Source organism: Hippocampus bargibanti, linkage group LG07 (genome assembly GCF_051943395.1).
Source record: "Hippocampus bargibanti isolate YZ-2025 linkage group LG07, ASM5194339v1, whole genome shotgun sequence".
Classification (NCBI taxonomy): Eukaryota; Metazoa; Chordata; class Actinopteri; order Syngnathiformes; family Syngnathidae; genus Hippocampus; species Hippocampus bargibanti.
The window spans coordinates 15,848,027-15,870,716 of NC_142740.1; the positions used below are offsets into that span (position 1 = coordinate 15,848,027).

Below are 22,690 nucleotides of genomic sequence, written 5' to 3' on the forward strand. Positions count from 1 at the left end.
AAGTGGACAAAGTGCACACGTGCCCACTGGGACTTTTTTTTCCTTATTGGAAGATCCGGTTGCTTGTGTGGATGCCGTGCTCGTCTTCTTGGGTGCGTTTGTACTACATGTGGAATATGGCAACGCTGCAGCTGTACACCAAGGTAGGACAACTGTGTTGAATTGCATGTAGATGTATTTTACATAATATAATACATGTACTTAGATAAATATCACGAAATTCCTTACGTGTTAATTAAAAACGATTCCAATGTTTCTTTTCAATTTCAGCGCTCCCGGAAACACAACCCTGGATGATTGTAAATCTAATAGATATTTTTTCTAAACCTTGATTTTGATTGCTGATTGTTTTTTTCTGTTCGTTTTCTCACCTGTTGGTAAGTTAACAGGTAATACACTATTAGTCCCAGAATGCTTTGCAGAAACCGGGCACAATTGAAGCAAACCTAGCTAACGTCTTTGTAAACTGGGTAGTCTATTCCCTCTGTTGCGCTCTTGTTGCTAGTTTAAATTGGGTTTAAGGGGCTATTTTGTCACAGAGTCCCTTCACGTTTACTCCGAATCCAAATTGTGTCTGTTCAAAGCGCGCTCGAAGTTGCTAACTTAGCATCTGAAGTATGGAAGCCCAAAGAGACAGCTCACACACATTGGACCAATTGTAATAATTCAACTTAATTCTGAAACATGAGAAATTTGGGATAGATCGTCTTTAGTGAATCATAGTTGGCATTGTTTACTCATTTATGTGTGAGTTTTAAGTGAATTAACCCTCCTGTTGTCCTCATTTTCTCTGCACTCCCCATGTCTTCAGGTCAAAATGAGTTTCCCCCTCTAATGAACAATTTAGAACAATACAGAACAATATATTGTGACGGGTGTCACAACAGTGACTGTCTTCATCTCCACGATGCTGCTGTATTAATGAAGACGAGACGCGTGGATGTGTCTTTTTATTTCTTTTATTTCTGCAACACAGTATGGCAGAAGGGATGGGTGAAGTCGCATGGGTTTCGTCTTGTGATTAACCTGAATCTCCTCGAGATTGTTCTGGAAACTATGGGCGGGACATAGTGCCACACTGTGCGCCGTTGCGTCACTTCCTTCATAATTTAATAATCTAAGCGCACAACTCCGTTACATACACCCCCCTTAAATTATGCAGAAGTGAGGCAACATACACACGGAAGACAACAGAAAGACCAACAGGCACAATAGACAAGGTTATCGGGCAAGGATGTACAAAAATGCTGTCTAATTATGTCACTCATCTGACCAACTACGTCAGGTGACTGGAGTAAGGGATCTGTCGCCGGTGTGTCAGGGTCTGTGTGCTCGTCGGAGATGCACTGTACTGGGTCTGGGAAGGAACTCTGTCCCCACTAACATAAGTGGCCTCAGCTCGCACCTGCCCATTCCCCTCTGTACAAAATACATCACCCTGCATAGCACTACATAACTGTGACAGACTGGAGAAAGGTATCTGTTGCTGGTGTATCAGTTGTCTGTGCGCTCGTCGTAGATGCACTGCACTGGGTCTGGGAAGGAACTCTGTCCCCACTAACATAAGTGGCCTCAGCTTGAACCTGCCCATTCCCCTCTGTACAACCTACACCACTCTGGATTACACTACACAACTGTTACACGGTTGGGAAGCCTCTACCTCTACCAACACACTCATTCAACGGTGTGCTACTTGTTACTTCTAAGGAGCTCATTCTTAGACTTAACACACAAAAACACGTACATGAAAAAAAAACACACTAATTGCAAAACAGCAGGTCAGACAATGAACACACTACATGTATTTTCAAAACGGGGGTCGACACACCGTCCACCGAGTGATGGGACTGCACAGCGTCTTCATTGTGCAGCATCGCGGTCCCGGTCCGAAGTGGAGAGTCACTTGTGAATCCGGGTCACGGCACCAATGTGACGGGTGTCACAACAGTGACTGTCTTCATCTCCACGATGCTGCTGTATTAATGAAGACGAGACGCGTGGATGTGTCTTTTTATTTCTTTTATTTCTGCAACACAGTATGGCAGAAGGGATGGGTGAAGTCGCATGGGTTTCGTCTTGTGATTAACCTGAATCTCCTCGAGATTGTTCTGGAAACTATGGGCGGGACATAGTGCCACACTGTGCGCCGTTGCGTCACTTCCTTCATAATTTAATAATCTAAGCGCACAACTCCGTTACATAACAAGACAAAATGTGAAAAATAGTTAACCCATTCAAATAATTGCAGATGTCGCGCAGTATGTAAGTGTAAGCCTTTGCATAAAAGTATACTGTATATTTCTTCCACCAGCAGCACACAGTATGCATTTTACCGTCCTTTTGAGGGCAGTACTGCCATCTCTTGTCTTACTTGCCATAGCTGGGGAACTGGTGATGGTAGCTGGATCCTCAGTTTTCTCAGGCGCTCCGACACTCTGAATACAGTAGCTTTCACTGCTACTGCTCAGGCTTCTGTGCAGGGGATCTGTTTCCTTCTTTCAATGACTCGAGTTACAAGTGCCTTTCCTAGCTTCTCCAGCCCTCGTCTTAGTCTTCTTGTGATGTATCAGGTCGGGTTGATTACCTGCGAAGATTTGTAGCTCTAAGTAGACCTGCATGTCGGTCTCATCTCTTTCTTTCAATCTGTTTTCATATTTAAGAAAACCCTTCAGATTTGTAACCTGCGGATTCTTTTTCTATTGCTGGTCTGTTAGACAGGTAGAATGTAGGTAAAACGCGGGTCCTGAAGATGATTGATCATACTGTGGGTTATATTCCTCCTCAATTTCTTCTCATACATTGTCCACTTCCTCTTCTGAATCAGTTGTCTTGCTGGATATCAGAATAAAAATCAGTCCTCTTCAATGTTACAATGTACAGCGCGCAGAGAATTAGAAGTCCTGCCATATGTAGCACCCTTATAACCCCTTGAATGGCACCAATATTGTCTGGTTTATATCTGCTACTGTATTGTTCACGTGCACGACTACAATTGTTTTGACACACAATTAAAACATTGAAACAATCTGTGTTGTGTAAAAAACATGATGACCTTAATTTCAACTCGGTTTCCCTCATGGGTTATTTTGACCCGAATACCATCTTTGTACTTTTTTGTACATCTTCATTGCAAATTGGAATAAAAACGAAATGTCAATTTTTCTATAGATATCTTGTAAGTCATAAAAATTCAAGTTATAAAAATATCATTTAAGGTGTTTTTTTGCATTTTTAACAGTCTCTGGTCATTTGACCTGAAGACCACCAGAGGGTTAACAATTTGAAGGAAAAAAAATCTCTGGCCATCTTAAACCTGAAATGGTCTACTCTTAGGACTTTGGAACCTCCTGAAGTCAATCATAGATCGTATTTGAAGACAATAAATACTCCAAACCAACTCAGGCAATTCAGTTTGCAAATGACTTTGTAATGTGTGATACACATTTGTTTATTTCAGGTGAAGATTTCATATGAAATGATACAGTTCTTCAATATAGTGCTTCATTCATACACAGATCACAGTACATTTATGCAGAATGGATACTCCATGTAGCCTTTTAATGTGGGATGGTCTGTGTTAATTTTTAACAATTTTAAGAGCTTTTTTTTACGCTGATGGCTGTTAAATGCCCCATCAAGGTGAGGTCAGGAAGCGATGTCAGTGCAATCCCATAAACAATCAGTCCAAGTGTTAGTTTTTGGCTAAAATTGTGATTTTCTTTTTTCACCAAGGGGGCCAGCGTGTGGACTCCTGACCCGGATGCGGTGTGGGTATCGGCCCAGCTCCTCCAGGACTACACACCCGGTGACAAGCATGTGTTACTTCAGCTATCTGAAGGGAAGGTGAGACCATAATACAACATTTCAAATGAAAATCTCCATTAAAACGAAGTTAAATGTCTTCTCCATTGGCAGGAGGTACTTTATCCGGTGGAGGACCCATATGACCTTCCGCCATTGGCGAACCCCGACATCTCAGAGGGCGAGAATGACCTGTCGGCGCTCAGCTTCCTTCATGAGCCTGCCATCCTGCACAACCTCCGCGTTCGATTCCTGGACTACAACAGCATCTACACTCACTGTGGTAAATCAGTGATGCCATATGGATAAAAAGTGTTGGAACCCAGCTCTTTTTCTCATCATTGATAAGATTTTGGACCTCTTAGTCGTAATTCTATGGTTGATACAGTTTGCGAAGACCATTTTCTGGTCGTATGCGTTTGGTGTGGGAAACTAGTGGAAGATTGACAATGAAGTGCATAAATCTATAATTGAGTCAGAATCAGAATACCTTTATTTAATTCAATCTCAATTCAATTCAAAATTCAAAAACAATTGTTGCTAGGTATCGTGCTGGTGGCTGTCAATCCCTACGATGAGCTCCCCATCTACGGCGAGGAGGTGATTGATGCTTACAGCGGTCAGGATATGGCCGACCTGGAACCTCACATCTTCTCTGTGGCCGGGAATGCTTATCGTACTATGATCAGGTTAGCCTTGATTCGAGCTCCCTTTTATCTATTTGCTGTTTTCCATCATGCATGTTTCCATTTGCAGAGAGGAGAACAATCAGTCGATCATTATCAGCGGCGAGTCTGGTTCCGGCAAGACGGTCTCGGCCAAATTCACCATGAGGTATTTTGCGGTAGTGGGAGGAGCCACTCATCAGACTAAGGTGGAGGACAAGGTGCTGGCCTCCAACCCTATCATGGAGGTAATGAAGGAAAAACAAAACTTTCTATATTGTATTAATGGATACTTCGTGTTTGGTGTTTACTCCCTGCGATATACACAATCGCCACTAGGGGCACACTAAAGTAATCGTCTCTTTTTGAATAAAAATTCAGAGTCAATGTATTTGTGCCAATGAATCACACAATGTATGCAGGCCATCGGAAATGCCAAAACCACAAGGAATGATAACAGCAGTCGATTTGGGAAGTACATCCAAATTGGCTTCGGCAGGAGAGGAGACATCATTGGGGCCAATATGAACACCTACCTTCTGGAGAAGTCCAGGGTGGTCTTCCAGGTAGACATTATTTGTGGCAAATATTTTCGGTCTGACTGCAGTAGATATGGTGCCACACACAGTAGAGAAGAAAACAACCGGAACAACCTAGTAACTAATTGAACAACTAATCACCGCTATATGTTGGATATCAAACTTGTTTCATTTCCGTTAGGCAGCAGCAGAGAGGAACTATCATATCTTCTACCAGCTGTGTGCCTCCAGACATTTGCCAGAAATGAGATCACTCAACCTGGGTGAGACATGAGCCACCTCATGGCCGCACACATACAATAGCTTACGGCAAATACAAAAACGACAATTTAGTGGCTAATGTGCCACACGTTTCAAGGCAATGTCATTCATATCTGATCACACGAAGCCATCTGTTGACGTATATGTCCGAATTATTATTGTGCATTTTTTTCCCATCGTGTATTTATGTACCTTTCATCTAGTTTCTCCTGAAAACTTCCGCTACACAAACCAGGGAGGGGATGCAAATATTGCTGGGACTGATGATGTGATAGAAATGGAGCGCACCCGAAATGCTTTCACCATCCTGGGTAGGATGAAGATTATACGAGACACACATACAAAAGATGCATTTGTTCCATATATTATTTCTGTTGAACTTAAAGGCGTGCTTCCCGACCAGCAAATGGAGCTCTTCAGAATCCTGGCAGCGGTTCTGCATTTAGGAAATGTGAAGATCTCGGGCAGCGGAAGAACTTCTGACCGTTCTTACATTGATGTGAGCTAAAATCACACTTATTTTACAGAACACAAATTCAACAACAGAAAAAAATATACATTTATGAAGAAATTATCTTAGTATATGTCTTCCTCCAGGCAGATGACATTTCGATGGCTATCTTCTCCAAGCTTTTGGGGGTAGAAGCTGCTCACATGGCCCATTGGCTGTGCCATCGCAGGTTGGTGCTAGCAGGTGAAAAGCTGGTCAAGCCCATGACAGGTCAGCAGGCCATCGAAGCACGAGATGCTCTGGCAAAGCATATCTACGAGCAGATGTTTAAGTGGACCGTGCACAGACTCAACTCTGCCTTGCGCAGCCAGGCCGGCCATGCCAAAACCTTCATCGGGGTGCTGGACATCTATGGGTGAGATGCATCTGTGTGTGATTATAATTCTCATTGTAAAGTCACACATGTTCCTCAATGTGCAGCTTTGAGACCTTTGAGAGGAACAGCTTTGAACAGTTCTGTATCAACTACGCCAATGAAAAACTGCAACAGCAGTTCAACAGGGTGAGTCGTGCGACGTCTCATATTAGTAGGCAGATATCATCAAGACGATAAAAAAAAGTGGACATAATATTGAGCCTTGTCGAACACCGTCAATTTTATTCTGTGACGGCAAGCAATTGTGACATGCAATGTAGAGCAAGGGTCGGGAACCTTTTTGAGTAGGAGAGCGTTAAAGGCAAAATATTCAATTATTTTTTTTCAGTGAGAGTCACATACACACGTGTGTGTATGTATATATGTATGTATATATATGTGTATATATATGTATATGTATGTATATGTATATATATATATATATAATAATAATAATTATATGTCAAAGTCAGCTTTATTGTCAACTATGCTAATATGCATGACATACAGCACAGATGAAATTAATGTCCTCTCGGACCCAGTGTGCAAGACATGCACGGCACTTATAACGTGGCTAAAAGACATACAATTGACAACAGACAATACATGTAATTTCTGTATGTAAAGTGAGGTAGTGTCGTCTGGAAAGTGAGGCAGTGAGGTAGTGACATATGTAAAGTGAGGAAGTAACGTATATAAAGTGACGTAATGTATTAATGCAAAAACAAACAACAAGAAAGGGTTGAAGTGAGGTCTTGCAGAAAAAAATGAGAAAGAACAACAAAAATAGAGTTCAGGATGATCGTACAGCATGTAGCGTGTACTCAGAGTTCGGTGAGTGTGGCAGTGGGAAGGGGCAGGCTAGGCAGGGCTGGGAGGGAGTTGAGTCTCCGGACTGGCAGAAACTGTCCTTGAGCCTGCTGGTCTTGGCTCGGAGACTCTGCAGTCTCCTACCCGATGGCAGCAGGCTGAAGAGGCTGTGGGAGGGGTGTGTGGGATCGCCAGCGATCCTGATGGCTCTGCGGGTGAGGCGGGTGTTGTAGATGTCCTGAAGGCGGGGGGAGAGAGACACCGATGATCTTCTCAGCTGTCCTCACAATGCGCTGCAGAGTCTTACGGCAGAACACGATGCAGGTGCCATACCACAGGGTGATACAGCTGGTCAGGATGCTCTCGATGGTACCGCGGTAGAAGGAGGTCGTGATGGGGGTCGGGGCTCCAACTCTTTTGAGCTTGCGGAGGAAGTACAGGCGCTGGTGGGATCTCTTGGCCATTGATGCCGTGTTCTGGCTCCAGGACAGGTCTTCGGATATGTGCACTCCCAGGAACTTGGTGCTGCTCACTCTCTCCACTGCAGCACCGTCGATGGTCAGTGGACCATGCTGGAGGCGCACTCTCCTGAAGTCCACAACAATCTCCTTCGTCTTCTTCACATTCAGACGGAGATTGTTGTCGTTGCACCACGTGGCCAGGCGGCTGACCTCATCCCTATAGGCTGTCTCCTCATCGTTGTTGATTAGGCCCACCACAGTTGTGTCATCCGCAAACTTTATGAAGAGGGTGGAGCTGGGTGATGATGGTGAACAGTCATGTGTGAGCAGAGTGAAGAGGAGGGGGCTCAGCACACACCCCTGGGGGGCCCCTGTGTTCAGCGTGATGGTGCTGGAAGTGTTGTCGCCAACTCTGACTGCCTGTGGTCTCCCCGTCGGGAAGTCCAGCAGCCAGTTGCACAGGGAAGTGATGATCCCCAGTTTGCTCAGTTTATCGGTGAGCTGTTGGGGGATGATTGTGTTGAATGCTGAGCTGAAGTCACTGAACAGCATTCTGACGTAGGAGTCTCTGGTTTCCAAGTGGGTGAGCGCTGTGTGGAGAGTAGTGGAGATGGCATCATCGGTCGAGCGGTTGGGCCGATATGCAAACTGGAAGGGGTCATGGTTGGGGGGGAGGGCAGCCTTGATGTGGTTCATAACTAGCTGCTCGAAGCACTTCATGAGGATGGGAGTGAGTGCGACCGGGCGGTAGTCAATGTGGCAGGTGGGGGACGACTTCTTAGGGACCGGGATGATGGTGGTGGCTTTGAGGCACGTGGGCACATCAGCCTGGCTCAGAGAGGTGTTGAAGATGTCAGCGAAGACATCTGTGAGCTCCACAGTGCAGTCTCTCAGAACACGGCCAGGAATGCCGTCGGGACCCGGGGCTTTTCGTGCGTTGGTCCCTCTGAGGGATCGCCTCACGCTGTCCTGGGACAGTGTCAGCACCTGTTCGCCGGGAGGTGGTGGGTTCTTCTGTGCTGGAGTGCTGTTGTCTGCCTCAAAGCGGGCGAATAAGTCGTTCAGCTGGTTCATATGTATATATATATATATATATATATATATATATATATATATATATATATATATATATATATATATATATATATATATATATATATATATATATGTGTGTGTGTGTGTGTGTGTGTGTGTGTGTGTGTGTGTGTCTGTGTAAGCTCTGTCGTATAGGAGTGGTCCATCAATAAGAAGGTTTCTTCAGCCGTCATCTGTACAAATTTGAATATATATATATATATATATATATATATATATATATATATATATATATATATATATACACAGTAAAGTCTCGTTATATCGATATCGGATATATCGATAGTCCCGGTTATATCAATACTATTTCTATGCACGCACGGACAAAATTACATGCAAACAGGGTCGGATATATCGATAGTCCCGGTTATATCGATATTTTTTCAGACTCCCTTGAATATCGATATAACGAGACTTTACTGTATATATATCCTATAAGAAACCATTAAAAATGAGAATAATCCGTTCCCATAAAATATAATTTTCTACTTTCTAAATTTCTAAGCCTTAAAACGACACAAAATATACCTTATTTTATGAATAATAAATGTGCTATTGTATTGTAATTAAAGAAATAAACTGTACTGTGTAATAAAGTCGTTTTATTTACCTTTCTGATGGTCGTTGATGTAGTTGCCTCTCGATGATATCCGAGTCAAGTTGCTTTCTCGGTGATAATACCCTCACTCACACTATCCCCTGCTAGCTGCTTTTCGTTCATCCAAATCAACAGAAGTTTTCAACCTCTTCTATTCCCTGAAACCGCTGCTTAGACAACACAGAAACACCCTTAGCCACACGTAGCAATGGTCGACTTGGCGTACTGGAATGCTAAGTCACGCAAACGCACACCTCATTTGTGTTTTTCAATGATCTCCTTTTTCTGCTCGACCGTAATTTTCTTTTGTGTCCTCTTCGGCTTAACACTCGCCTGTGGTGGAGTCTTTTTCGGTCCCATAATATCAAAAATGTCCTTGATAGCAAACCACGTCTGCATTCAAAGAAAGTGGGTGACGAAAACTAGTCCGCCAGCCACTGTGATCTCCTTCTTCTGCTCGATCGTAATTTCCTTTAATTCTTCTTCGGCTTACCACTAGCCTGTGGTGGGGTCTTTTTTTGGTCCCATAATAGCAAAAGTACGCCACCCGATAACAAACCACATCCGCACTCAAAGAAAGGGGGTGACGAAAACTAGTCCGCCAGCCACTTTGGCGCTGTTCAACCGTGTGGTTTGGTGTTCATCCGCCGAAAACTATTCCACCAGCCACCTTGGCGCCGTGTGGTTTGGTTCGTCCGCCAAAACTATATGCTCGCAAATTTAATGTTCGTGAGGCGAAGAGTTCGTGAACTAAAGCGTTCGTAAGCTGAGGTATCATTGTATATTGATGCGAACGTAGCATGGGGCGCGTCAAAGCGCCACTGTTTCATCAAAATTAGAATCACGGCAGAACCATTCTCTCCACAAAGGCGAATCATTCGGTCCGTTTAACTTGAGGTGTTATTCGTCATCTTTTTTTCTTTTCGTTATTTTATTCATTGGTCATTAACTTTCAGCGAATGACAGAGTGTGCTTATTCAAAAGGGGACGTTACTGTTTCGACAGCAACGGCAACGTAGACCAGTTTCAGCCAATCAAAATTGCCCTTTCAACCGACTGCAGCTTAAACAGGAAATGAGCAGCCAAAAAGCGAGAATATTTTGTTTGATCTGCAAGCCAGATTCACTCATCAAACGAGCCATATATGGCTCGAGAGCCATAGGTTCCCGACCCCTGGGGTACAGTGTAATATTAAAAATGTGGATTTGAAATGGATCCTTGTGGAACACCACCAGCATCGCCACAAGCTTTCTATTTACTTCCGTGTCGAGTGAATGCTAGCGCTCTGTGGCTTCCGCTGCTCACCCACAGAAAAACTAATCCTGTGACTGTAAAGTGACCTTGAGAGTTTTGAAAGGCACTTATAAATTAAATATATTATTATTATTATTATTATTATCTGTCTGCAGGGAGTCGTCGAATCATGCTTGCCAAGTAAATCTGACATTTATGTGAAGTTGTTAAATGGCGTTGTTTTGATGAAGAATATACAGTAAAGTCTCGTTATATCGATATCGGATATATCGATAGTCCCGGTTATATCGATACTATTTCTATGCACGCACGGAGAAAATTACATGCAAACAGGGTCGGATATATCGATAGTCCCGGTTATATCGATATTTTTTCGGACTCCCTTGAATATCGATATAACGAGACTTGACTGTAACTCTAAAATCTGTGGATTTAGTAGAGTTCCTTGTGGAAACGCCATCAGTGTCTGGTGACTTGGCAAATGACGTAAATGCGTTAGAGATAATCTTTAGTTATGTTGGGATGCTCCAGTTCTATTGCCCCCATCAATTTTGACTCCTCCACAATGATATGGGCAGCACGTGTTCCACCTGGAGCAAGAGGAGTATGTACGCGAGGAGCTGTCATGGAGCAGGATTGAATTCAGTGACAATCAGCAGTGTATTCATCTCATTGAGGGACAGCTTGGTCTCTTGGACCTGTTGGACGAGGAGTGCAGGGTGAGTGGGGGGGGGGGGAACACTTGGCTTGTTTATCTGTAATAGACTTCCAACTACTCAACAGTTGTCATGTTGTCGTTCATATCTGGACTGACCAGATGCCCAAAGGTTCAGACGACAGTTGGGTCCAGAAGCTGTACGACCAGCACCTGACCAGCCGATGCCACGCTCACTTCCGCAAACCCCGCATGTCCAACAGGGCCTTCGTCATCCTGCACTTTGCCGACACGGTGTGTGATACACATTTCTTTGCTTTTCTTTCGTTTAATTAAATCCGTCTGACATTGATTTCTTTCTGCAGGTGCAGTACGAATGTGATGGATTCCTTGACAAGAATCGAGACACTGTCTTCGAGGAGCTGATCAATGTTTTGAAAGCGAGTCAGGTAGATTTCCGTCGGTGCTCGTTACCTTACTGCAGTCAATCCATTACAGTTTGAAAATGTAAAATGAAATGTTGGACAGCCATAAAAAAAAATACAGAGCTTATTCAAAATCAGCATTCTCATGTTTGTGTGTATCAGTCAGAGCTGGTAGCCGAGTTGTTCCAACAGCAAGGAACAGGATCAAGCGTGCCTAATGGCAGCGTCCTCACAGGAAGAAGAGCCCACAGAGAACACAAGTTGACCGTGGGCTTTCAGGTGGACTTTACAACTTCCTTCTTCTTGCTCCAATCTCTCCCTTTTTGTCTTTTTCAGCAAATATCCTCTTAATGTAATTGTTTCTTTTAGTTCCGTCAGTCCTTGCAGATGTTGATGGACACTCTGAACAGCACAACACCTCACTACGTGCGCTGTATCAAACCCAATGACCTCAAGGAGCCATTTGTGTGAGCACATCACTTCAAGGCTATTGCTTTCTAACCGCTTGTCTGTTCAACTGAAAACATTTCCTTCTCAGGTTTGACCCAAAGAGGACGGTGCAGCAATTGAGAGCGTGTGGGGTGTTGGAGACCATTCGAATCAGTGCTGCCGGGTTTCCATCCAGGTCATGATTTCTTGTTCTTTACTTGAGCACATGAGTTACCACGGACTGAGTGTGCTAACTCCAAAATGTCATTTGCGGGATGTTGGTGATGTAATTCTGGAGCCTTTTTTCCCCCAAAAATGTTTTCTTTCGATTTTAATTTGTTCACTGATTGTCTAAACACATCCAAACTGAGTAGCACGAGTCATTCAATCCAGACTGTTATTTCCCCAGATGGACATACGAGGAGTTCTTTTTCAGGTATCGCGTTCTGCTGCGAGGGTCCCAGCGCTCAGAGGAAATCCGGTTGACGTGCCAGCAGGCCTTCCCTCAGCTCATCCCTGAGCCAGACCAGTACGTCTTCGGGAAGACCAAAGTCTTTTTCCGAGCCGGGCAGGTGGCTATTCTTGAGAGATTGAGAGCGGAGAGGCTCAGAGCGGCCGCTGTGATCCTTCAGAGTTGTGTTAGAGGATGGCTGGCCCGGATTCGGTACAAAAGAACCTTCAAGGCCACCGTCGCCCTACAAAGATACTGGAGGGGAGCATTGGCTCGGCGGTGAGCTGAATTACTTTTGCTATTTTCTCTTATTCATCCTTTTATTTATTTTCTTTATTGATGTATTATTATTTATTTATGTTTATTTATTTATTTATTCATCTATTCATCTATTTATTTACTATTCATTTATTGATCTATTCATTTGTTCATTTGTCGGTATGCTTGTATATTTATTTTCGGATTTTACGTTATGTTATTTTTTTAGTTTTTATATGTCTATCTTTTGTATTTATTTATTGGTTTATTTATGCATTCATTTATTTATTTGCTTATTTTTGTGTGTATTTATGTATTTATTCGTTTGTTTGTTTTATATGTATCTTTATTATTTATGGGTTTATTTATTTATTCATTAACTTATTTATTTTTATGTCTTTGGTTGTTTATCCATTTATCTATTTTTTATTTTAATGTGTTTGTTTATTTATTTATTAATCTATTTATGTATGTATTTATTAGTGTTTTTACTTTTTATGTCTCTCTTTTTTATTCATTTGTTTATTCATTAATCCACTTATTTGTTGATTTTTCTCTGTATGTTTATTTATTCATCTATTTATTTATTCATGTATTTATTTTTATATGTCTTGATTTATTTATTGGTCTATTTATTTATGTATTCATTTATCTATGTATTTGTTTATTTGTCTCTGTTTATTAATTAATGAATTTATTTGTTTGTTAAACAAAAGCATACTTATTTCATCTCCTTGCAGGTTGGCTCGGACTCTGCGGTACACCAAAGCTGCTTTGGTAATCCAAAAGACTTACCGCATGCTGGTGGACAGACACGTGTTCCTCCTGGTCCGTCAAGCCACCATCACCATCCAGGCCTTTGTCAGAGGCACGCTGACCCGTCATCGCTACCGGCGGGTTCGTGTTTTGGAATGCATCCATGTCATGATTCAAACAGAAAAATGCAGTACTCACATCACCGTTGATGTCTTTGTTTAGCTCGTGGCCGAGCGAGCCGCCACGCTGCTCCAAGCCAGGGTGAGAGGATGGTTGGCGAGAAAGATCTACAGCAGGTTGCGGGCGGCCGTTGTGTTTGCGCAGTGTTGCGTACGTCGCAAGGCAGCCAGAAAGGAACTGCTGAAGCTTAAGACTGAAGCCCGCTCGGTGGAGAGGTACCGAGAACTCAACAAAGGCATGGAGGTCAAACTGATCCAGCTGCAGATGCGAGTAGACCAGGAGGTACGTGATGATGTCACACGGTCAAGAATTGTGCAGAGTCAAGTCATTTAGTTGTCATTCCCGGGCAGGAATGGGGAATTTGGGTTTTGTTTACGGTTTGGGGTTGATGGAATGCCGACATTTGCATCATCTGTCCAGGCCGGACAGAATACTGCCCTTCGAGAGAGCCTATTTGCTGAGCGAGAGGCCGCCGCCGCCGAACTGGCAGTTATGAAGGCAAAGATTGAGAAACTCGAAGCGCGTCAGAAGCTTGCCGCGCCTTCTCCTGCTCCTTGTTCCCTCGTGAGTCAGGAGACGGAACAGGAAAGGAAGCGAGCAGAGGAGAAGGCTGCCCAGGAGCTACTTCAGCTTTCACAAGTAACTGTCCCTGCATTTTGTTTTTGTTTTTTGGGCTAACTTTGTGCATCAATTTTGAACATTTTGTGACTCTCGAAGGAAGTGGAGACGCTGCGGATGGAAAAAGCATCACTTCGCGCAGAAACGGAGCGTCTCTCTGCATGTTTGCTTCAGCAGGAACAAGTGCAGGAAGGTACGTACCACTCATCCCTTTGGCTTTTTCATATCTGTTTTTCTGACATTTTCTAACTTTTTGTCCCCTGTGCAGCTCTCGCGCAACAAACGACATCTGAAGCCACAGTGGCTTTGAGGGCGGAGCTTGACGAGGAGAGGAGGAAGTACCAGCGCCTCTTGGGGGAGTTCACAAGACTGGAACAGCGATATGACAACCTGAGGGAAATGAATCATCTTACTGAGGTGCCCGACCAAGACAAAAACTGTGTTGGGAAAATGCACACGTTCAGTTTTATTGCGAACAGGCTGTGGGATGATGTCAAATTGATCCAAACCAATCCAAAATGTCAGTGATTTGTACATTTTTCAATTGTCGTGTGTATGGTGTGGCATAATTTAGCAGTCATTCGGTTTTGGAATGAAACAAAATAATCAGTTTAAAAATCTACAATACTTTATATATGTCTGTGTAAGCTCTCAGTCGTACAGGAGTGGTCCATCGTTTCTTCAGCCGTCATCTCTACGTCTTTGAAGGTGTTGGGCATTTCGCGTCTTATCCAAGAGTCTTTGTCAGCGAACTAATGTGACTTTTTTAGTCACTTTAGTTCGCTGACGAAGCCTCTTGGATTGGAGAAAACATTGCTGCAGTGAGGGACTCAGGAGGATGCATGTTTTGGGTCCCCCTCCCGGAAGAGGAGTGTGTAAACGTGATTGACAACTTTGTCAGACGAGTGCAGGTTTGCATTCAACGAAAGGGTGGACATTTGCAACACATCTTGGGAAAGCCATAAATTGACAAAAAAATTGATAGAAATAGCTGAAACTCTGGTGAATGGTCTTCCACACATTGAATAATGTGTGGTTGTAATTTGACATACAGTAAAGTCTCGTTATATCGATATCGGATATATCGATAGTCCCGGTTATATCGATACTATTTCTATGCACGCACGGAGAAAATTACATGCAAACAGGGTCGGATATATCGATAGTCCCGGTTATATCGATATTTTTTCGGACTCCCTTGAATATCGATATAACGAGACTTTACTGTAAATAGCTTTTTAATCAAAGCCAAAATAGAATTTTTTATGGGTTTGGCACTTTCTGGGTCACCCTGTATTTTGTTTTTTTATTCTTTTGACTTTAAGATGGCGCCGCGAGAGTGGCTGCCTTTCCAGCAACTCCTGTATTTTGTTTTTCTACTTCTTCCTTTCCTCTTCCTTCCGTAACTTTGCTGCTATGAAATGTAAATTTTTCCACTGCGAGACTAATAAAGGCAAATCCAATCATATCTAGCTATTTAGCTATCTAGCCTTTTTTTAACTAATTGTCTAAACATATGCTAGCTAGCTAGCTAAAATGATAAATATGATAGCTAGGTAAAACAAATACGATAGCTTCTAGCATATTTTCCTCCATGACAAAAAAAATGCAATCTGTTCCCATTTCAGTCATTCAAACTAGCAGAAATATTCCTTCAACTGGTGGCCTCGTGTTAGATGAGCCGTCTCAGCGTATGTGCGTCCATGTCACCGCAGGGCACCAGGGGCCTCAGGAGATCCGACTCTGCGCTCAGCTCCGAGCCTCCGTCCCCCTCACCTCAATCCCTCACCCCGCTCTCCTTCTCCCCTTTCCCGACGGCCTTCCCGTCTCCAGAGGAGGTGCGGCGGCTCAGTGTGACCTCTCCCACCTTGGACGGAAGCTTCACCGAGTGGAGTTTGGAAACGACAATGGTTTGGGACACACGGCTCATTTGTTGCCCTCCTCGTCTCAAATATACCCTGACAAAGCACGCCACTACTCATACCGCTTTTTGTCCACGCTTGCAGGAGCCGTTGATGGACAAGTTGGGCTTGAGCAGAGAGTCTGCAGCTGAGCTGAAAGGAGAAGACCTGGCCCACGCCTACGACGCAGTCCGGGTGGCCAACAAGTGAATCTTCACTCATTTGTCTCTGCGGTCGGGACTAATTCACGGTCATTTCTTAATTAGATTTTTTTTTTTTTTTTTTTTTTTTTGCTTTGGAGGTTTTTGGAGAGCCAGTTGCTGAGTCAACGCAATCAGTGGGAGGAGGAAGTGGAAAGGCTGAGGTGTCAGCTGCTTCGAGTCAGCTCGGGTTCGTCTTTCCATCAACAGGTAACGGCTTCTTTGGAACATTCACTTTCTGCAGCGCTTGTCCTAATGTGGCTTGCGGGCCGACAGGCGGACTTTCAACGGTGTTTAATAAGCCACATGCTGCTTCACCAAATCAAAAAATGACATCCTTATTGTTTTGATGAACTTCCAAACGTTTGGGTGTGAAGGAGCTTCTGGATGCCCGCGAGCAAGAGTGTGCAAACCTGCGGGGCGAACTGAAGGAATTTCGAAACACCGTCACGTTCCGCCGACTTCTCACTCAAGGTGAGACATCTGTCTTCTTGACTGTTTTTGACATTCGTCCATCAAAAACCTCTTAAGCATTTTCTTTTTTCCCCATAGTTTTACCATCAGTTTTTCCCACCGAGAGCCCAACTTCATCCCAGCAGAAAGCTCTGTTGGAATGTAGAAGACGAGATGAAAGCAAGCTCATCAAGAATCTCATCACCGGTGAGCATTCTGTTGTGTCGCATTTCTGGAATAAACGCCGTCAAACACCAACAATTCGATGATGTATTTAAAATCTTTCATGAGCCTTTTCTGCAACATCTGATACCACTCATTACCATAACGTCCTGACATATCAGCTTTTCCATCAAAGCACTGATTATTTTTTTTATTTACTTGTTTATTTATTTATGTACGTATTTATGTATTTCTTTCTTTCTTTCTTTTTGTTCTTTCTTTCGCTCTTTGTTTCTTTGTTTCTGTCATTCATTCTTTCTTTATTTATGTTTGTCTTTATTTATTTGTGTATTCATTTATCTATTTATATATATTTTTATTTTGGTATGTCTTTATTTATTTATGTTGGTCTTTATATATGTATTCATTTATGTATTTATTTTTTTCTGTATGTTTTTATTTATATATTTGTTTGTTTATGTGAGGATATATTTATGTATGTGTTTATGTTGGTCTTTATATTTATTTATTTATGTTTGTATTTATCTATTTTTTTATTTGTGTGTTAATGTATTTATTTTGGTATGTATTTATTTGTGATTATGTTGGTCTTTATCCAGTATATGTCTTTATTAATTCATTTATTTTAGTATGTCTTTATTTATTTATCTTTATATTTGTTTGTTAATGTTGGTCTTTATTTATTTGTTTGTTTATTTATTTATGTGTGTATGTTGGTCTTTATTCATTCATTCATTCATTCATTGTTCTATTTATTTATTTACTGATTTATTTGTGTATTTATTTATTTTGGTGTATCTTTATTTGTTGTATTTATTCATTCATGTATTCATTGATTTATGTATTTATGTATGTCTGTACAGTATGCATGTGTTATTTATTGGGTTGTATATTGTGGTTCCTCCTCATATCCTCAGATTTAATGAGAACCTTCTGATGAATTCTCGAGCATCCACTCGTATATATGAGCTTTGTGTCTTTGTGTCCAGACTTGCGGGTGGACGTAGGTTTGTCGCTCTCTCCCGGGTTGGCGGCCAGCGTGCTCTTCTTGTGTGTGCGACAGGCGGACAGCAGGGGCGATCAAAGCGGCGCGGTGTCGCTGTGCCGCGCCGCCGTCACTGCCATGAAGGCGGCTCTGAAGGTAACTGCGCTTGACGTGCGGGGCAAGGACAGACTGGATGAAACTTTAGGTACATCTGATCCAATCCATCCACCCCATTTGGCGCCAAACTTATACACACCCTGAACTGGTCACCAGTCAATCGCAGGGCAAAAACAAACACTCTTTCAAATCCAGTTAGTCATCTAAGAACCTAGCATAGATCTTTTTCATGACATGCAAATGCTCACTTTAGAGTCATTTCAATGGAATGTGTTTTTCCCCCCGCAGAAACACAACAATGATTTGCACATGACTGCTTTGTGGCTGAAAAACAGCAGCCTCTTGCACGACCTGCTGACTCATCATGCCCCCAAACAGGTCAAAAGCCCACATGTACATACAAACATTCAAGTATTTCAGTTGTTCACTTGTAATAATAATAATGACAATCATGATAATGATGATGATAATACATTTTATTTCAAGCGCCTTTCAAGGACACTTTACATCACAGACAAGCATAGATACAATAATAAATAAAATACAATTATAAATAGAATACAATGATAAATAGAAACAAGAGATATAGCGACACAGAAAATGCCATTTTAAATAGGTGGGTTTTGAGATGGGATTTGAAGGTGGGAAGAGAATCAATGTTACAAATGTTGGGAGGAAGGGAGTTCCAGAAGTAGCTGAAAGCTCTGTCCCCCATCTTGCTGAGACAGGCAAGGGGGGGCACACAGAGGTGGAGGGAGGAAGATGATCTGATGTTCAGTGTGTCAGTATTGTGTGTGTGAGGGAGACTTTCAGAGATTTTCAAAATGTGTCCTTTTCAGCCGCACATGCATGAAGACACGCCTCTGCTGACCTTTGACATCAGCAGTCTGACCCACGCGCTGAGTGAACTCCGCATCCAAGCCTACCAGCAACTCGTCTCCATCACCGAAAAACGTCTTCACAACGTCATCGGTAGTGCCAGAATCCCCCCTGAGCCCCACATTCACACGACCATGATCTCCCGTTCTCGTGCTCCGCAGCCGCTGCCCTGTTGGACGGCGAAGACATCCTGGCGGGCTCCAGAAGGCATGCAGGCCCCAACGGCGTGGCGGCGAAGGCGGGGGACACGGACGTTCCCTCCGTGGCTTGTGTGCTGAGGGAACTGGGGGCCCTTCACGCCGCCATGTCCCATCAGGCTTTGCACGCCGTGCTGTTGCAATGCGCCTTCCACCAGCTGGTCTACTTCATGTCCGCCTCGGCTCTCAACAGCCTGCTGCTCAGGAAGGTCGCGTGCTCCTGCAGCCGTGGAATACACATAAGGTACAGGAAAAAAAAGACATTTATGATTTTCAGAAGCACAGTAGCAAAAAAAAAAAAAAAAAAGCAGACAAGCCTCCACACCCCCCAAAAATCTGTTGCCAAGCAAGAGTCATTTGTTAATCACAAATAAAGCATCTCTGAGAAGAGGTGTGCCAAAGTCAAAGACATATGTATGTGTCACATTCCCTAAATTATACAAATACCTGGTATCTAATTTTTAATTCCAAATCTACATATTAAAATAGTTGAGAAACATCAAATACTGGACAGGTAACATCCAATTTACGACCGGCCCGACTCACGACCACCCGTACTGCAAGTCATTTAGCACCGAGTCTCTATTCAACATTTTGAATGGATTTCGACTTACGGCCATCCTGACGGGATAATATATGTACAGGTAACATCCGACTTCCGACCGTTTTGTCGTAAATCGGATGTTACCTGTATATTATCCTAAATACATCATCATCAATAGGTTGAACGTGAGTCAGCTGGAGGAGTGGCTGCGCTGCCGCGGTCTGCAGACAGAGGGCGCCACGTCCTCCCTGGCTCCCCTCATCCAAGCCTCCCAGTTGCTGCAGGTCAGCAAGAACACGGATGCCGACGCTCAGGCCCTCGTGCGGGCATGCACCGCCCTCAGCGGCCAGCAGGTGACCCCTGACCTTTTGCGCAAATAATGTTTTCCACCAAGTGCTTCACTTCAGTTCGACAAATCTGCTTTTTATCGACGCTCTCGCGACGGTACAGTCCCAAAATAACCCTTCACAATTTTGGACAACATAAAGCCTACTGTCAGCCATTCGGAAAGTTCCTCCATCACAGAGACAAGTTAAAGCATCCTCGAGTTTAACTCATTCACTGCCAGACGTGGAAAAACGTGTCCACTCCAGTGGCAGGGTTTTTGTCATTGTCACTTAAATTCCAGGACTCACAGATTATTGAGTTTTAGGATGACATAAACATTCAATACAGGCTAAGAAACCTTAGACTCTCAGATCAGAAAAAAAGAGTTAATTCCTAAATGAGTCTGGAGTTATGTGAGCTCGAAATGAGGGCAGCTGTCCAAAATAGAATGCAATACATACATATTGGTTCATTTAGCGCTTTAAAAACAGCTGAAGCTGGGACAAAGCGCTAACATGGAAAAAGGGACATGCTGCCCCCTTTTGGAATGGATAAAACATTGCCAGAGGACATGGACAGCGCTTTATCAGCACCTGAACATGAAAAAACAAAACCCGAACATATTTGGGATTGGCGCTCTACGTCGTATTTTCAAAGTTTGTGAATGCCAGTGAATTAGTTCATTTTTATAATGTCATATGAATGACAAGATTTCATTTCCTCCCCCTCATGTCATCAAAACAACTTGAATGTGTGAGAAATAAAGCTGCAGCGTCCTTGGTAGTTGGTGGAAATGGTGCTTTGTCAAAACGTGTCTTGGAAAAGCGTGGACAAGATGAGAAGTTGCCCTTGTGTTGTGTTGATGTAGATTGTGAAGATTCTCAGCAACTACACACCTCACGGTGACGTTGAAGAAAGAGTCTCTCTCAATTTCATCCGCCTGGTTCAGGTACGGTTTGCTCCACTCGCACACGGGCAATCTCATGTCGTTGCTGTTTTTTTTTTGTTTATGCCAAAGCAGTTTGTGTATTTCCGGGGCGCCATTTTTGGTTTGGGGTTTGTTTCAATTGCGCTGCTTTGTTTGCAAAGTGGGACAGCTTTTGGTGTTACAATTTGTCTGCATTTTCAAAAATGCCAAAATTCAAGAGGATGTAATTTGCATGTATGCAGAATTTCAAAGCGACATTCTCCCCCACAGGGTTTCCTCAAAGATCGCGTCGACACTCAACCTCGCCAGATGCTCCTGGAAGTGAAGCGCGTATTTGCCGTCACGTTTCCCAACGAGGCGCCGCCCGCCATCCGTGCCGACACATTGGCCATCCCAGATGCCCTCAAGATCAGCTTTCTCCGCAGAGTGTGAACTTTTTCACTCAAATGAAACGCAATTCAAAGTTGCAATCTTTTATTGGAAGCAGACCTGAACAATACTGTCGTCCCAGTAACCTATAATTCTTAAAAAAAAGAAACTTTATAAACATCTTTTGTATTCATATATAAAAAAAAAACATCCCATGCAATTACTTTGCAACACTTCATCATCGTCAGTTATAAATATTTATATATTCACAAACATTTGAAAAATACAAAACAAGATATCAAAATAAAGAAGACGACATCAAATTATTACGTGCTGGCACAATACATTTCTTTTTCAAAATAATGTTTTTATTTTTGTTGTTACAGCGTTCCTATCATGCACCATTAGAGCAAGTACAGGACCGTGCACGCGGGGCAGAACATGCACGTCTACCTTCTTCGGTTGTGTGCTTTGAAGTACATTTTTTATTCGTGTTTTTTGGCTTGTCCTTCCATCCCAAACCTTTCGCATGCCTCTGAAAGCTGTCGCGGTGGACATTGGAAAATTGGGTGGCGATGTCTCCAAATAAATCCAGGTGCGCATACGACAGGGATACTGATTATGGTCAGTCATTTGGCTCATCCCTGCAGATGTGCACACACACACACACACACACACACACACACACACGCACACATCCCTTGAAGGACAGCGAAAAACACTGTTGAAACACTGAAATGAAATCAAAATGATATAAGAATATGCTGTTGTGATGTCATATAAAAACTGTGCAATGTTGTTAAATTTAAACTGAACTATTGCCTGTATAAAGTTGTCATTTTGACAAAAGAAGAAAAAAAGCGGCTTGTTGTACTATGAAAAAAGTTGAAATATGAACTGAATAAAATTTTCCCGTACTGTAGTTTGGCAACAAAGATGTAGTTTGATGATAATTATTTAAAAATATTCAGAATAATTGGAGATTGCGATGCTAATTCCAGTGAGAGAAGCAGTTAAGCGAAATTATTGTCATATATTTAAGTGACAAAATAAAATGTCAAGAATGACGAGAACACAACCTGGCTGTGAATGAGTTTTAAAAAAAAGTCTGATTTCTGGCACACAAAAAAAGTGCTAGTCTGAGCTGGTTATGATTTGGTAAAGGAAGAGAAAACAAGAATAAACAAAACTGTCCTCAAATAATAGAAAAATATTACAAGTTGTAATTTGATAATAAAAGACAGAGAAAACAAGGAAAAAAAGAAGTCATCCCAAGGTGGCAACAAAAGTTGAAATATTACAGAAATGAAGGCGTATTGTTTTAGAAAAGAAATCCTGACACAATATGACTTGTCTTAACAGAAAACGCAAAAAAAAACCCTTATTCTCAGTTAAAGGACAACCAACGTCATTTTTTTGTTTCCGAACTGACATCAGAAAAACGGTTTATAGCATCTAAAATACCCAAAACACGCAGTATGATAT

The 22,690-nt window shown here is 42.7% G+C and overlaps 1 protein-coding gene across 2 annotated transcripts; it reads left to right on the top strand.

The window, feature by feature from the left end:
- Nucleotides 1-82: 82 nt before the first annotated feature.
- LOC148895577 (unconventional myosin-Va) lies at nucleotides 83-22,585 on the top strand. Of its 2 annotated transcripts, XM_089001799.1 has the most exons (35): nucleotides 83-143; nucleotides 3,733-3,843; nucleotides 3,916-4,084; nucleotides 4,346-4,490; nucleotides 4,558-4,714; nucleotides 4,889-5,032; nucleotides 5,187-5,268; nucleotides 5,470-5,577; nucleotides 5,653-5,765; nucleotides 5,864-6,132; nucleotides 6,198-6,279; nucleotides 10,929-11,069; nucleotides 11,168-11,299; nucleotides 11,371-11,454; nucleotides 11,593-11,709; nucleotides 11,800-11,897; nucleotides 11,969-12,055; nucleotides 12,269-12,589; nucleotides 13,309-13,465; nucleotides 13,547-13,786; nucleotides 13,925-14,143; nucleotides 14,222-14,315; nucleotides 14,391-14,539; nucleotides 15,838-16,032; nucleotides 16,129-16,229; nucleotides 16,325-16,433; nucleotides 16,601-16,697; nucleotides 16,776-16,883; nucleotides 17,849-18,000; nucleotides 18,250-18,339; nucleotides 18,801-18,933; nucleotides 19,002-19,281; nucleotides 19,760-19,934; nucleotides 20,777-20,857; nucleotides 21,107-22,585. In XM_089001799.1, exons 1-35 carry the CDS (start codon nucleotides 108-110, stop codon nucleotides 21,266-21,268), a joined length of 4,938 nt encoding a protein of 1,645 aa, XP_088857925.1. In that variant the 5' UTR covers nucleotides 83-107; the 3' UTR covers nucleotides 21,269-22,585. The 2 variants fall into 2 exon arrangements, with proteins under 2 accessions (XP_088857925.1, XP_088857926.1); XM_089001800.1 differs by lacking the exon at nucleotides 18,250-18,339.
- Nucleotides 22,586-22,690: the final 105 nt, after the last annotated feature.

Coding starts and splice junctions, on each gene's coding strand:
- LOC148895577 (XM_089001799.1), top strand. CDS start 108: ATGTGGAATATGGCAACGCTGCAGCTGTACACCAAG. Junction 11,455..11,592: donor ATGTTTTGAAAGCGAGTCAG/GTAGATTTCCGT, acceptor TGTGTGTATCAG/TCAGAGCTGGTAGCCGAGTT. Junction 14,316..14,390: donor GCAGGAACAAGTGCAGGAAG/GTACGTACCACT, acceptor TCCCCTGTGCAG/CTCTCGCGCAACAAACGACA.